Raw genomic sequence first — 17315 nt, 5'->3', positions numbered from 1 at the left:
GACCTTTTACCCTTATTTTCTTAAAATAGGAAATTTTACTGATAACCAGCTAAAACTTGATCTACTGGTCAATGGTAAGGCTTGACCCTAGTTTTACCTGCTAAAGTAGCCTACGTGGAAATTATTACCCAATTATCCAAAGCCCACCCTCTGTTACATTCAATTTCTCTCTGTCCTTATTTCGTCCTCTCTGCAAACTCCATTAAAGACGCTCAACAGCTTTAGCTAGCTCATTAAACTTCGCCTCTCACCTGAGTGAAAGTCAAAAGGACTGAAGTGGGTGGTTTGGAAGACGGTGCAAGGTTCATTTCTCATGAAATTTCTGGAATTGGGATTGTGAAGGTATGTAATTGAGCTTAAATTTTGCTTTAATTTCTCTGATTTGCGCATGTGTAATTGCGATAACTATAGTAATTTGCGTGCAAGATTGCTGTGTTATGGTGAGATTAGGTTAATTTGATGCTAAATTTAGTAGCTTTAGTTGAATTGATTTACTTGTTAATTGAGCAATTACGCGAAGTGAAGTTAGGGTAGATTGATTGTGATTTTTTAGGGGTTGATTGTTTGTGATTATGTGAATTGTTTTGGTTGATTAGATGGATAGATGTGATAATTGCGGTTGATTTTTAGGTGTTGATTGTTTGCAATTATGTGTTTGATATGTAGGTAACATGTCTACCTTTTTTGATAATTTTACCATTCAGTTCTGGCATGGGGGAAAATTCAAAATTGTTGGAAATGGGGAGTTGGTTTACTATGGTGGTATGGGTAGGAATTTATTTGTGGACCCTAATATACTATATTATTGGGAGTTACTTGAATTTGCAGAGAAGTGTGGGTATGCGTGTGTGGTTGGGATGTTTTATCTAATCTTAGGAATGAGTCTGCAAGATGGTATTAGGAGAATAGAGGGTATACAAAAGTGTTGGAGTTGATAGAGTTAACTAAAAAATTGAGGGCTCTTGAAATTTACTTATTGCATCATGAGGAGGGCCCTATTTTGACATGTAAAGATGCTGATTCTGAGAGTGAAGGGAGGGAAGAAGTAGTGCTTGATAAAGGTGTTGAAAATCACCTCAGATTGACCTCCAACATGTTGAGAACACATCACACATTGAAGACCTCACACAATCAGAAACTCAACCAGTCAATAAACCAAAAAGTAATGTTAGAAAAAAATGACCCAAGAAAGGGACCACCCACAAAAATCATGCAAGCCATTAGGAAAAGTCCTAGAATAAAACAAAAACAAGCCTCCACATCAAGTGCAAATAATGCTTCCACATCAGCACAAGTTGCTTTAAGTGACCCAACTACCACAACTACCAAGGTCAAAACAAGCACTTATAGGATTCCCTCATCCTCTTTGACAGATGTAACTACCACACTTAAACCCTTAAAACCTGATCTGCTTGTCAAACCAAGTGAGCTCCCCATTCCAAAACCACCTCCGTGCCTGAAAAAACCACTTCTTTGCCTAACACAGAAACTGTTGTAAATGAGGAGTATGACTGGAGGATAACAGGGGTGACAGTCCTTTGAGATGGAGTGAGGTTATAGGTTACAGTGATTATAGTGATAACAGTGATCCTGAATATGAGCCAGAGTTTGAAGGAGATGAGGATGTAGATGTGGGGGGAGAACCAGCGGGGGAGAATGATGGCAGATTAAGTGATGTAGATATTGAAACTGAAGCAAATGAGGTGAGTGAACAAGCTGAAGGGACTGATTTCATTGTTAATAAGTCTGATGAAAGTGATGAGGATTTAGGGAGCAAGAGAGAGGGTGAAGACAGTGAACCATAAGTGTATTGAGATAGCTCAACAACTTCAGAAGGAAGCTAGTGAAGGGAGGTTAGGGTTGCAAACAAAACATAAAAAACCACCCACTGTAGTTGCCACAGCTGCAGAAGTAGGTCAGGCAAGTGACTATGAGGACAGTGATGAGGAGGCTCACTCACCAATTTAGAGTGGAGATGAAGCATAAGGAAGTGGTAGAGTGAAGAAGGGTGTGTTAGTTAGAGGTGATACTGACTTTTCCTCATTTGTTTGGAAAGTAGGGCAGAGGTTTGCCAACAGATCTGAGTTTAGAGAAGTTGTTAGCAAATATGCAGTGATGCAAGGTAGGGATGTGAGGTATGTGATAAGTAATAAGAAGAAAGATTAATTGGGTGTGAAGTGTGTTGGAGAGTGCCGTTTTTATCTGTATTGCTTAATGCACACAAGAGACAAAACCTGGTTGGTGAAGACAGTGGTGGACTCTCATACATGCCATAGAAGTATGAATAGAAACAGGCAATTGAAAAGCACATGGCTTGCTAGGCAGCAGCTGGAAGTCTTCAAAGAAAGGCCACATTGGCCAGTAAAGGAAATCATAGAAACAGTTAGAAGAGCCTATAGAGTAATCATCAAGAGAGACTTTGCATACAAGGTTAAATACCATGCCCATAAGTTGCTTCATGGAAGTATAAAGGACCATTACATGAAGATTGAGAGATATGTACAAGCTCTGAAGATTGCAAGTCCTAACACAACCTTGGATATGATGGTAGATGCAAGTCCAAATTACTTAGTCCCAGTTTTCAAGAGAATGTTTGTGTGCTTTGATGGAGTGAAAGAGGAATGGAAGGCAGGTTGTAGAAGAGTCATTTGTGTTGATACAGCTTTCTTGAAGACATTTCTTGGGGGCCAAATAATGACAGCAGTGGGTAGAGATCCTAATAATCAAATGTACCCTATTTCATGGGCTGCAGTTGAAGGAGAGAACAACTTGTCTTGGGTTTGGTTCTTCACCCATCTGTAATCTTGTCTGGAATTAGGAGAAGGAGCTGATTTTGTTGTACTTTCTGATGAACACAAGGTCAATAAGAGTTCCATAATCTATTGTCATGCTATTTTTTTGCACATAATTGACATCTTATTTAACCATATGCTACTGTGTGTCTTTTTTTCTCAGGAAATACTTCATGCAGTTGCTGTTGTGCTCCCAAAAGTAGAGCGTAGACACTGTGCAAGGCATATCTTTGCCTTCTGGCACATAACATACAAGGGTGATGAGATGAAGCTTCAATTTTGAAAGATTGCTAAGTGCTACAATTATGCACAGTACAATGAAGCTTTGGATGAGTTGAATGAATTAAACCCTGAGGCTGCACTTGCATTCAGGAGGTATAACCCTAACTGCTTTTGTAGAGCTTTCATGTCCACCTCTGTGAAAACTGATGCCATAACTAATAATATGGGTGAAACCTTCAATGCATACATAATTAATGATAGAACAAAGCACTTAATTCATATGCTAGAAGATATTAGGGTTGTCCTTATGCAGAGATTGGTGAACAAAAAAAAAGGAAATGGGAAAATGTACTTCTGTTCTTTTCCCTAGAATCCAAGCAAAGTTAGAGAAAGATAAGGCAAAGGTTACCTATTGTGATGTCCTCCCTTCTTCTGACATTCTATTCAATGTCAGACATAACTTGGACTAACTGATTGTTAACTTAGACAGTAGGTCCTGTAGCTGTAGGAAGTGGAATATGGTAGGTATTCCTTGTTGTCTTGCCATAGCCTGTATATTTTATCTGAACAAAGAGCCAGAAGCTTATGTTGATCAGTGCTATAAAGTTGAGACCTATTTCCTAGCATATGGTGGTTCTATTCCACCTTGTGAAGGTGAAAGGTACTGGCCAAAGGTACCCTGTAACCTAGACCAACCCTCAATCAAGATTGGTCCAGGGAGACCACGAAAGATAAGATTAAGCACCTTGAGGAAAACCCAAAGAAACCTGGTTCTTTACAGAGAAGTGGGATTGAAATGACATGCTCAATTTGTCAAGTGAAAGGACATAATAAAAGGAGATGTCCAGATAAAGGGTCTTATGTGCCTCTAAAACCTGCTCCAAAAAGGGGGAGAGGAAGGCCAAGAAATGATGCAATTGGTTCTTAGAACATGCCTGCATCATATATGGCTCCCTCATCCATTGCACAACCATCAGCACAACATCACACAACCATAGCACAACCTTCTCAACTTGGTAGAGGTGGGAAGCTCATTCTAGGTGGGCAGGGTGCAAGAGCTGTCAGCCAAGCCACTGTCAGAGCAACTACCTCAAGTACTAGTGCAGCAAGTAGAGGAAGAGGGAGGGGTGCAACTGCATCAGGGACAGGTTCAGGGAGGGGTATAGCAACAGCAGGATAAGGTGCAGGGAGAGGGGCAAGAAGGGGTGCAACTACAGCTAGTAGAGGAAGAGGGAGAGGCAGAGGGAGGTCTAAGTTATATCTTCCAAAAGCATTGTCTAATCCTGTTTGGATGTGTTTTATTTGAAAATTAACCATTCACTTTTGTGTACAGGTTCCTGTTGGAGTTGGAGTGGTTTTTAGCTCAAATGAAACTCCATTGCTGCAGGGTACTACAAGCCTCTGCATTGGAACTCAGTCAAGCCAAACTTCCACTCTTGATACTCATCAAACCTGATTTGCTATAGTGTGACCTGTGTTATGAACAGCAGGGCCTTTTTTTTTGTTAATACTTGCAGCATCTATCTGTAATGAATTAATTATGTTTATGTTTATGTTTTGGGTAAGATAATTTGTGGGTGGACAAGTCTTTTTCATTATCTAATCATGTGTACCTAGTCCAAACAATTGGTACTCACTGAACAATATTTATAGATGACATGTACTTCTTGTTGCTAATTACATAATTATCTTGTTTGGTATACAATAGATAATGAAATCATGCATGTCATTCATTAAAAGTGAAAGAAAAAAACAATGTATTCTTCAAACACAACCCATAATTACTACATTAATAACATATTACAACTTGTTCATAACATCAAGTACTTGACAGACAAGAGTGTTGCAACAAAGAAGATCCATAAAAATACTAGCACTATAACCAATTTTTTTTCATTAAGCCTTCATTAACTCAATCCGGATACATAATATTTCACTCTTCATCTCTTGTACATCTTCCTCCTAATTCTCCTTCTTCAATTGAAGTTTCTTTATTTTGTCTTCTCATATCTTTTGCTCATACTCCAATTCCAAGATAATTGTGTCTTTCTCTAACATCTTCATTTGGCAGTCTTCAACCTCATTGTTGTCATTAAACCACTTGAACAAATCGCAATGGGTGTCCTACAAACAACAAAAACTTCATTAGATAGCTACAATCCATACAAATTAACTTCAATTACGCAAAACATACAAACTTACTGGCCACAAGGGACATCCATAGATATTGCACCCCAAATTAGGCCCTTGTATCACTATTCTAACCACAACATCTTTCTCGCACTTGCATCGAATTTTTGGATGAGTATCCCTTCTTGAGTTTGAAGATAACCCAGGTGCATTAGAAGATTGCCTTCTTGAAGACATGAGACTAGGAAAAAAAATGATAAATAAAAGGGGAGCACAAATTAAAAAAAAATAATTAGAGTATTATAGAGCTGAAGAGGGGAACATGGGAGAAAAACGAGAGAGAGATGAGTGAAATAAAGGGGAAGTATTTAAAATTCAAATAAAACCCAACGGTCATTGCCACGTAAGCATTCTACCTACAACATCCGGTTACCACTTGAAGATGTCCTATTTTAAGAAGATAAGGGTAAAAGGTCATTTTATTGGGGGAATTTCAAGGTCGTTTTATTTTGAGCGAACGGAGCAAAGGTCATAATATTCCTGTCAATTTTTCAAATACAAAATCCAAAATACGTGTTTGTATGCGGAAAATAATACAATCTATGAATTAGGCTAATAAAAATTGTCTCCGAAGTTGGTTAAAAATAATACAAACTATTTGATTTACACTAATATTATAATGTGCTTAAATGGTTGAATATATATATTTTTTTCACTAATTTTATTGGGTGTACACAAACGTTTTTGTTCACCAATAAGAGTAAAATAACTAAAAATTTATTCTTAAATGGTTGGACATAATGTTTATTTTACTAGCAAATGAAGATTAATCCCTTAATTTCAAAGTTGTTATTCTCTATATTCAAAGAATAAATTCTAAGAAAACCCTAGGAAATACTCTATCCAAGCAGCAATATCGAATAACGAGAAAATGGCCTATCCCCTGAAGAGGATGATCAGGTTAGAAGATCGAATAAGAAGATTAAAAGAAATGCGAATGAAATGGATGATGGTGAAGGAAATGCTCAGTTGAGAGAACAAGAGGATGTTGTAATGGAAACATTGGTGGAGGATTCCCAAATTGCAAAAAATCAACAACAACCTGTCTCGTACAGTTAAGCAACAAAAGGCCCAAAACATAGAATGAATCCACTGTATGAGGAAGAGGTAAGAGTGGAGGATGAGGTTTTCGATGATGATTTACAATCGAAGTGTGATTCAGATGATGAGTCGTGCCCAAAAATTTTGTTGACCAAAGAAGAGAAGATGAGGCTTAGAGCTCCATGGAGAAATTCCCTAATTATCAAATTGTTTGATAAAAGAATGAGTTATGAAGTTTTTTTGTGCGTAGATTGAGACAGAAATGGTCTTTGAAGAGAGATATAGCCCTTATAGATGGAGGATGCACATACTATGTGGTAAGGTTTAACAATATGGAGGCGTACGACTTACTTAAGGACCATGGATGATTGGTGATAGCTACCTAACTATTCGTAAATGAATCCCAAACTTTTTTCTAGATGAGGAGCCAATTAAAACTTTGACAGCTTGGGTGAGGATTCCTCAACTCTTAGTGGAATACTTTGATAAGAAGTTCTTGCTAAGATAGGTTCCCTGATTAGAAAAGTGGTGAAGTTTGATAGAAATACTGCTTCGATGGGCAGTATGTAAGGCTGAGTGTGGAGTTGGACTTGACAAAACCTTTCCTGTCAAAGTTTAGGTTGAATGGCAGAGTGTGGAAAATTCAATATGAGGGACTTCGCCAGATATGTTTTAAGTGTGGCAAACTTGGACATAAGGAAGAAGCTTGTGGTATGACTCAAGCTGAAGATGGTAAACTAGTAGTTCGGGAGAAGGTAGGGGACGGAGGCTCACAAGAATGGTGAGTAGAGTAAAATTGAAAATATTAAACCAGAGAAAAAAGATAAATATGGGGCGTGGATGCTCGTGCAAAGAAATTCCAGTAAGTATGTACTAAAGAATAAAGGAGTTAATAGTCACAACCAAGATGAAGTGGTTAAGGGTGCTAATATTAAGAAAGGAGTGAACTAGAATAAAGTTATCGAGGGGAATGCTAGTAATTAGAATGAAAAGGTTAACAGAGGTTCGAGGTTGTCCTTAACTAGGAAAAGGCTATGGAAGTAGAAGATATAACTGAATAGGAGGCGGTCTTTGAAAAAAATAATACAGCTCCAGGGGCTGAGGTAGTGTCGATGAGGATATTTTGATGGGTGATGCTATGAGCTTAGGGCAGGATAGCGGAGTAGGTTCTATGGGGAATTCTTTGAAGGTTGTGACCTCCAGTGGTCGGGTGGTTCGATTGATATTGATCAAGAAATTGATTTGGGTAGCTCATTGGAAAAAGAAAATAAGATAATTTTCAAGGAAAATGAGATTTAATCTTATGGAAGTTTAAAATATGATATAAAGTAAGAAGATTCTATGCAATCTGGTGCTAAACAGGGGAATTTATTAGGTGGATTTCAAAGAAAATCCCCTTTGAATTTATCTACTTCCATAAATAGTTATGCTAGAATTTCCTCAAGTAAGGAAGCTTTTACACTTTGTTTGGATTGAAGGAAATGGAGGGAAAGGAAGGGAAGAGAAATTGAGGGATAGATAATCTTTCATTGAATAACAAATGAGGAAGGAAGAGAATTGGAGGGAAAAGAAATGGAGGGATCAAATTGCAAGAAATTGATATGTCCAACAATGGAGAGATTTGGAAGGAAAACTCTTCATTCTTCCCTCCCCTCCCCTTCCCTTCCCACCCCTTCTCCTCCTTCCCCTTCTTTTTCTCCCCCCTAATCTATCCAAACACATTTTTAAGTAGAAGCAAAACTTGTTTCCTACCCTAGGCAAGGAAAATGTTGTGATTGTGTCGTCTACTCCTTCGGTTCTAGCACGCAAATCAATCTCTCCTTCCGTTGATTTTGATCCCTCGGATCTCAGAGATGAATCCCGGTAATGTCCCAATTAATCTCGAGGTGTGCATCCCTTAGGATTACGAGGTATTCATAGATTACCAAGCAGAGGGGCCAACGACGGTGAAAGTTCACCCCTTAGCCAATCAGGTACAATTTTAAGTGAGTACATATATCTCACCGGAACACGTTCCCCCATGCATGTTGGCGAACTTCCAAATTTCGATGAGGATAAGAGGGCCGATGGACGCCCTAAGGGAGGCATTCTTAAGCCTTCTTCCTAGCATCCCTATGGATGTGTTATGTGTATGATTGCTACCCTTTGTTCCCTATGTTTAATATATCTATTAAATTATTAATCTAGAGTGTTCAAGGTGTGAGTAAAAAGGTGGGCATTATTAAGGAGCTTGTCCGAATTAATAAGCCTTCAGTTCTAGTTCTTGTGGAGACCCATTTAAGTGGGGATAAAGCTAAGGAAATTTGTGACAAAATTAGATTTTCGGGTCAACTTCGAGTAGAAGCACATGGCTTTAGTGGTGGCATTTGGCTCTTTTGGAAATAGGAGGAGGTGAAGATTTCTCATTATGATATCAACACGCAACATGTAACGATGGAAGTTAAGAAACGTGGAGAGGATCCATGGATGTTCTCCGCGATTTATGCTAGCCCAGATACATCGACTCGCAAGAGATTGTGGAAAGAATTGGAGGATATTAGCAAGAGATACCAAGGCCTGTGGTTGATGGCGGGGGATTTTAATGATACTGTTTCTATGTAAGAGAGATGTGGTATTTGGGGATCAGAGATGCAGCGCCGATGCTCTGATTTTTCAAATTGGGTGGAGAATAGATGGATTGATTTGGGGTGTTTGGGAACAGAACATTCTTGGGCAAGAGGAAATTCCCCTAATACTTACAAATCTGCCAAGCTTGATAGAGGTTTTGCAAATGAAGAATGGCGTTTGAAGTTTGATGAAGGAGTTGTTCGAAATTTGCCTCGAGTTAAATCGAACCATTGCCTGATATTGATTAGCACTAATGGTTTCGCCCATATCCTGACAGCTTGTAAGCCCTTTCGTTTCCAGGCAATGTGGATTAATCATGCTAATTTTGATGATTTTGTGCATAAAAACTGGAATAATGCGCAACCTCTAATCTCGTTTTTAAAGGAGTTTGCGGAAACTATGTTTAGATGGAATAGAGAGATATTTTATAATATCTTTCGCAAAAAATCTGAATTATGAGCATGCTTGGAAGGTATACAGGTAAAGGTAGCAAGTGGTGGTTCGAAACATCTATTGAAACTTGAGACTCAGTTGATAAAAGAGATGGAAAAAGTGCTCAACCAGGAGGAAGTTTTTTGGTTCCAAAAATCAAGACAAGAGTCGATTTGCGGTGGTGATAGAAATACAATTATTTTTCATCTTTCTACAATAATTAGAAGAAGGCGCAATCGGATTGAATCTCTCTAAGTTGCAAAGGGCAATTGGGTGTGTGAGCTGTCAAGGGTGCAAAAGATGGTCCGTGATTGGATGCATTTGTTTACAAAGGAAAATAATTGGGTGGGATCATAGGCTGTTGGAAGACTATTTTCTGTCACTGAATGCAGAGAAGTGGAGCAAATTATCGAGACCTTTTACAGGTTGTGAAGTCATAGCTTCTTTGATGAGTATGAAGCCATTTAAGGCCCCGGGGTTAGATGGCTTCCAGTCGTTATTCTACCAGAAATATTGGGATACAGTTAGCCATGTGGTGATTCAGACAATTAAAGACATTTTAGAAGGCAGGGAGTTTCCAAGGGCTTAAATAATGCGTTCCTAGTGCTAATTCCCAAGGTTGACATCCCGCAAAGAGCTAATCACTATCGTCTTATTGGCTTATGTAATATCATTTACAAAATTATGACTACAGTGATTGTGAATAGACTTAATTAAGCCTGTGCTTCCGAGTTTAATTTCTCCGACTCAATGTAGTTTTGTGCCTCGGCATCAAATTGATAATGTCATTATTGTTCAAGAAATGTTGCATACAATGAGAAAAAAAAGCAAGGAAAGGTGGGATATATGGTTGTGAAGATCGATTTTGAAATGGAAAGATTGTCAGGAACTATACGCTAAACACTAAACAGGTGAAATTGTGAACAACTACTCGCTAAATTTTTTTTATCAAAACAACTACCCCCTAAATTTATAAAGTTAGGGTAGCATTACCCATTTCCAAAACTAACTCTGGCGTCTGGGGCCCACTTTTTCATTTCCCTCCAGAAAAAAGGTGAGCCTCGTATATATACACCCAACCTCCCTTGTTTCCCAAAAATGCAACCAAAAAAATCAATTCTCTGTGAAAATCCCTAATTGAAGAAGTGAAAACAACTTGCACTCCAATTCACAGGTATGTACTACTTTTTTATTTTATTAATTATGAATTTTGATTCTAGGGTTTAATAATTTGCAAAATTAGGGTTCTTACAAATTGGGGTTTTTCGAAATTGGGGGAATTTGTTGATTTTTATTGTAATTGGTTCAGTTAGGGTTACGAATTAACTATTATTGGGTTCTGAATTAAGTCATAATTTCTCAATTGCAGCATGTCAAACTCTTCTTTTCATTTAGCTCAACCATACCCAAGCAAATGCTATTGTGGGATTCCTCCAAAAATGGTGACATCCTGGACAAGTACTAATGCGGGAAGGAGGTTTGTTGCATGTAAGTTCTATGATGCTGCAATTGGGAAGACTTGGATGCAAATTTTTTGAGTGGATTGAGTTGAGTGGCAAAGAGCCATAACTAATCAATTAGTGTTGGAGAAGAAATTGTTGAAGGGTGAAATTGGAACCTTAAAACGGGAAGTATGCTTACTCCAAGATCAAAATGCAAGGCTAGTGCAGTAGAATCAGAACTAACCAAGAAAATACAAGGTGGCAGCCATGGATTTGAAGACTGGTGGTAATAAGTTAGGTTGGGAAAAGCTTGTTTATGTTGCAATTGGATTAGTTGTTATGTATGTGGTAAAGAATTATGCAATGTAGTTTGTTTTAGGGCTATGTAATGATAGTAGAATGCACATTAACTCCATGTTTAGCTATAAGTTTTGTAACCACATATGGATAGTGGTAGAATACATGGTGTGCATTTGTTATGTATGGTATGAACTATGAAATGAAAAGGCAAGCTTTATTTTGATCCAAAAGGTTGTTCTTCATTCATTCACTACACCAAATTAGTTTTTCAACACAATTAAAACTTAAAAATAGGGGCTCTTACCCACAATCATCTATAAAACTAATGTTTGACAACACATGACCCAAAAATATAAGTTTCTAATTGAATAGAGTGGAACATCAACTAAATGTTTGTCAAATATTAAAATACAACAACTTGTTGAATTAAACTTTCTAAATAGCTTGTTTTTGGGCTTTAGACTTCACAAGCAACTTTGGTTTGGGAGGAGCTTTTGTCTTTGGAGGAGCTCTTATCTTTCCTACTCCCTTCCCTTGAGTGCTTGATGAAGGTTGAGATGCAGTTTGATGTGATGTTGCCTGACTGCTTTGAGGATTATTAGTAAGTGGGGCAGACTTATTGGCTTGAAGACTGGAAAGCACTTGCTCGACTTGTTCTTGCAATCAGAGGATTAGTTGGTCAGAAAATGCAAAGAATTCAAACAGAATGAAAAATTAGGGTAGGGAAGCTATTGCATTTTACCTGTCTAAGTGCCCTCTCCCTGTTTTTATTCCTCCTAGCAACTGACCAAGCATAAGTTGAGTATGGCCTGCCACCTAAGTTAATCTCTGGGGTTGGGGCTGGAGGGTTTTTGCACTTGATTGCATAGTGTAATACCATGGAAATTTCCTTATTTTAAAATACTCTTTTTGCTCTAAATAAAACTCATTTTAGGAAATAACCAAAATATTACCATCACCGTGATAACGGCTAAGGCTATTTTCAAATTCACACAGCGGAAGTCTAACTTAAAAATCAACTTTTCAAAATAAATAACTTGAATTCACAACCTCAAAACATAAGTAAAATTAAAAACATTCACGAGTTGGAACCAATATAAACATGGCCCATCCAAAACCAACTTAAAATAAAACATAACAATGTTAGTCCAAAAATAATAATCAATAACTCAAACTATAAAACTAAGAAATCATAACATATAACTCTCTGCACTCATTCCCTTCATGCTCTTCACGCTTCAAGTACTTGTCACATTCTCTTTATTTCAACCTTTTTACTCACCATATAAATGGGTCATAGTAGGGCCAATCCAAAGGAAAGCCAAACACAAACATAAAAGTATGAAGCAGCAAAAACTGAGTACATATGCACCACACTAACATGATTATCCTAGAAATAATAAATAAAACATGCTCGCCATATAATTCACAAGTCAACTTACCTTTGACTCATAACTAACAACATTAATTATTAATAAATAGCTTTGGATTACGCATGAATGGGTTTCCTTCCTTAAAAATATTCCATTAAAATATTGAGCTTCCAATTAGGGAGCTACCCCAATTAGCACCTACTATGTCACACTTGTGACGGAATTCTAGCGCATTAATAATAAACGAAAGTACAACGTCCTGTACCCCTGTAGAAGCTATGATCAAATATAAAGTCACATAACTACCTCCCATATGTTCATACTCAAGGTGTATACGTTCCAAGAGTTTTGGTACGTATCCTCTTACACTTTACGTGATTTACCAATTTAACTTATGATGACTCCAACCAATCAATCAAGAATAAACACAACAATAAACAACACACACTCTCATTTCATTCTTGAATTAATTAGTGAGCAAATAAAATTTATTTTAATTAAGGTTCCTTGCCTAGTTTTGTGCACAAAATTGCACTATTACTACATACCTTGGTGCATAAGATGCACTAATAAACTTCCTTGACTCAATATCAACTTATATGAGTGAGTAAATAAATAAACTAACTTCTTGACTCAACTCCAAATATATGTGAGTGTGAAATAAAATCATGAATCATGCTCAGTAATTATAACCTTAGCTCTTTTAAACATACTTAAGCCTTGCTTATTAAATTCATGCCTCCTTGATACTTGAAAATAAAACATACTTCCATGATTCATACATATTCTACTTATATCATGCCTCAAATAACATATTTACGTGCTTGCATAATAACTTATGATCAACTAACATCCAATCCAAGCATTTAATCAACCAAACATGCTACTAATTCATCACTTAAAACATACTTTACATTCCTAGCATGATACTACGCATACACAAATATTTCTATGCGCATGCGTACCTTAAATAATGCCTAAACTCGGCCACACTCGCTAGAAATCACCTAGCTCAAAGCTTCCTACAAATAAAAAATACATAACCATAATTAATTCACTATTCTCACAAATTTCCAGCAACTATAATATACTTTAAACCTCACTAATTAACGCAATTTAATGGGTTAAAAGCCTTAAAACCTTTTCTTTAAGTGGGTATTTAAAACTCTTTCAAAAAGATTTAGTTTTCATGACTTAAATAAAATTCCAGCATACTAATTTAATATAAAACATCACTAATAAACTAGAAATTCATATTTAAATCATCAATAACCTTTTTCCTTTTATGGGTAATCAAACCCTAATATAATAATTAAAAAGTAATGTGTATAATTAGATTCCAGCATTAATTAAGGGCTTAAAACTCATTAAAAACTTGTTCTAATCATTAATTTAACAACCACAACAACCTAGGATCAAACCCTAATCATAAACATTAAATTCTCAAATTCTAGGGTTTGTAAATTGGGGTTTTTAATCAAATTAAAATCTGAAAATTATAGGAACAAATTAACAACATCAACTACCCAAAAACAACATCAAAATATCATTAAAATCATGCTTTGAATTAATTAAACAAGCTTAAGAAAAGAGGTTTTTTTTTTCTTTTAATACCAAACTGAAAGAGAGGAGAGAGGGAGGAGGGACGGTGGAGCATGGCTGGGCTGTCGGTGCTGCTGCTGGCCGCCGGTGGTTGGTGGTGGCGCTGGTGGCGCGTGGAGAGGAGGAGACAGAGGCGTGGGAAAGGAGGAGTAAAAGAAGAAAAAGGAGAGAGAGACAAATAAGAGAAAAAGTTTGGGGTTTTGTAAAAGTTGACAATTTGATTCTTGAGTGTGAAATTCTTATGTTTTTGGGTGTTTATATCCCTTTTAAAAATAAAAATACTTATTTACAAAACTGCCATTACTAATCCTATTCCTCGTTGAATTCTCCTTTGAGGCTAACTTGTTGGACCTTTAAAAACTCTTTTACTCCCAACAAGTTAGTCTAGCACCTTTTTTATGTTGACCCAATTTAAAACACTTTATTGCCCCAATTATTAGCTCATATTATTTTATACACACTTATTTCATATTTAAATAATTAATTTATTTAAAATGAAATGAATCATTTTAATTTATAAATAAAATAAATAATTTATACATATAAACTATTATAAAAATACGGAGTATTACACATAGTGTCCAGTTTATCCACATTTTGAACACTTATACACCCTCTTTGGCCTTTTGACAGCTCTTGAATCCTGACCTTCTCCATGCTCCTTCTTTCTCTTCTTTAATGATAGTCTGCCAGACATTTTTCTGATTAGTGGAGGTAGGGGTTGAACCATGTCTGACCTTTCCCACTGCTTTATCCCAGGCATAGGTTTTATGCTAGGTGTGTAAGCTTCTAGGTAAGTGGACTTGGTGTAGCACTCGTGGACATATGCCTCAGGTCTTTCTTTCTTTTTAATGATACAAGCCCAAGGATGGGCACATGGAATACCATTGAGCTCCCATGTACAGGTTTCATCGAAGTTTACTACATATCTGTCAGAATAATGATCCACCTCCCAATAAACATCCAACCTGGCTGGCACAATTGAACATTTAGTAGCAGATTCTGCCACCCATTTGAATACATTGGTGATGTAAGGCATGAATTTACCTTCATGTTTCTAAGCTCCCTCCCACTTTTCAGCATTCCTTTTCATCACATATCTTCTAATCCATTCTAAACAAGTGATGACAGGTTTATCTATTGCACCCCTCAAAAAAGCATTAAAAGTTTCACAGATATGGAGCTTAAAATTAGCCCAAATGTGCCTTGCACAGAACCTGATTTCTGTTTTAGGCACAACCAAATCAAATGCTTCCAGCACCCTTACATGAAGAACCATCACAGTTAGGATTAAACCCAAAAAAAAAACTAACATGAACACATAAACTAGTAATTGACATATCACTTTAGCTTTTGCCTATCTGAAATCACTGTCAGACCATGTCCTTCTTCAAACTCAATGTCTTTGATTAACAATTAAAAAAAACCAAGTCCAGCTGTCTTTGTTCTTTGTCTCCACCACAACCCAAGCCACTAGGTAAATATTATTATTCCCATCTTTCCCTACTGCCACTAATATCATCCTAGGAAAAGCACCTTTAAGGTGAAATCCATCCACAACAATTAGTGGTCTACAATCCTTTTTGAAATCCACTTTGCAAGCCTCTGAACAAACATATATCCTCTTAAAAAATGTTGGAGGTCTCTCTATCCCATCTAAAACAACTATAGCTGAAGAACCGGGATTGTATTTTAGAATTGCAAAACCATAGTAAAAGATCCTAGCATATTCTTCAACTGATTCACCATACAAGATTAATTTTTCCTTTGCCCTTGCAAACCATGCCTTGTAATACCCTATATGCACCCCTAAATCCTTATACACCCTCTTAAGAAACCTAGCTAATAATATCTACCTAGACAAATCTAAATCAGACCACCTTCTGGCTCTTACTTATCTTCTTCATTATTTTCAAAATTCACATCACACCCAGACAAATTTGAATCAGACCAGTCCCCTTCCCCTCTACAATTTGAATCTGCACCTAAACTAGTAACCCATTTAAACTTTTCATGTCTTACTCCCTTCCCTTTCTTTCCTCCCTTCCCTTTCTTGTTTGCCTTCTCTTGCTTCACACTAGGTGCTGAATGAATGATAGGCTCTGGATCTATGGAGGGAGTTGCATCTGTATATGGTGAAGGTTGGATCTATTAGAGAGGGGTTATATCTGGGCTAACATGTGTGTGAGGGGGGTGTTTGGTTTGAATTTTTTGTTCTTATATGCAACTTCCCTCATGTGTCTTATGTACTCAGCTGGGGTCACCACAACAGCATCTAAGTCAGCTGGTTCCTTAGCCTTAAGTGGGGACAACCTGCTGCTTCTCTTGATAGGTAACATCTCCACTTTAATAGGCTTTACTTTAACAGGTTTTGGATTTGGTTCAAATTTGGCCATGTGCTGATGAAAATGGATTGTTGTTGCAAGCCTAGGCGGGACATAACTCTGGTATTTGGATCTCATAGTTTGTGGGCTAGTTAGTTCCACTAAGGCCTAAATAATCACCCTGTCAGTATAATTCATACTATTCACCAAGCTCACCAAGTCCTCCTCTGTTTCAATCTTTTTCCTACCATTTGTCAAGCTTTTCCCTAGCATCCTATACCACACACTAAAGTTCATATGAACCTTCTTCACCACTAGATCATAAGCCTAGATCACTACCCTCCTCAAACTACTACAAGTCAACTAATGTATAAACACATGCATTTTCATGAACATCCCTCCCCCTATGTACTCTTTTTTCCCCTTATTACATAAAAACTCACCACCAACCCAGATGTTACAGTCCACATATTCAGGAGGAGGCCTACAATTATTGAAATTAAAGCAGTTACACCATTGTAAACAATCACACTAAATCCATAGATTCAGGAATTTAACCCTTTCATTGTTAAAGTTAATTACTTTATTATTTTAGTCATAATTCGTCACATGGGGTTCAATTGGAAAGTCAATTAAAAAAATTAGGGTTCGAAAAAAGAGGAATAAAAAATTAGGATTTAAGCAATTTAAGCATGCAATCATATATATATATATATATATATATATATATATATATATATATATATATATATATATATATATATATATATATATATATATATATATATATATATATATATATAAACAAATGGGTACAAGGTTAGATTTTTATGAGAATTTACTGCACCGTACCTTTGTTTTCCACTTTTGCCATGTTTAATTGCAGTACCTTCTTTAGCTTTCCCCCTTTCACCTTTTTCCAGTTGTTATCTATCCATTGAAGCGTTTTTTTTCCCCAAATGAACTGACAATGATAGGAAATGGGTGGAG

General features: G+C 36.9%; 1 protein-coding gene and 1 long non-coding RNA gene across 2 annotated transcripts; both read left to right on the top strand.

The window, feature by feature from the left end:
• The first annotated feature begins 359 nt into the window (after positions 1-359).
• LOC110683025 lies at positions 360-4968 on the top strand. The gene is made up of 3 exons (XR_002503543.1): positions 360-2859; positions 2956-3167; positions 4348-4968. It is a non-coding gene; the product is annotated as an uncharacterized LOC110683025 (long non-coding RNA).
• Positions 4969-8873: 3905 nt separating this feature from the next.
• LOC110683134 lies at positions 8874-9311 on the top strand. Its single transcript, XM_021859483.1, has one exon. The coding sequence runs from the start codon at positions 8874-8876 to the stop codon at positions 9309-9311; it is 438 nt and encodes a 145-aa protein (XP_021715175.1).
• Positions 9312-17315: the final 8004 nt, after the last annotated feature.

This window comes from Chenopodium quinoa, unplaced genomic scaffold, assembly GCF_001683475.1.
Source record: "Chenopodium quinoa cultivar QQ74 unplaced genomic scaffold, ASM168347v1, whole genome shotgun sequence".
Classification (NCBI taxonomy): domain Eukaryota; kingdom Viridiplantae; phylum Streptophyta; class Magnoliopsida; order Caryophyllales; family Amaranthaceae; genus Chenopodium; species Chenopodium quinoa.
Note: the sequence above shows the minus strand (reverse complement) of the source record. Positions and strands in the feature narration are given on the sequence as shown.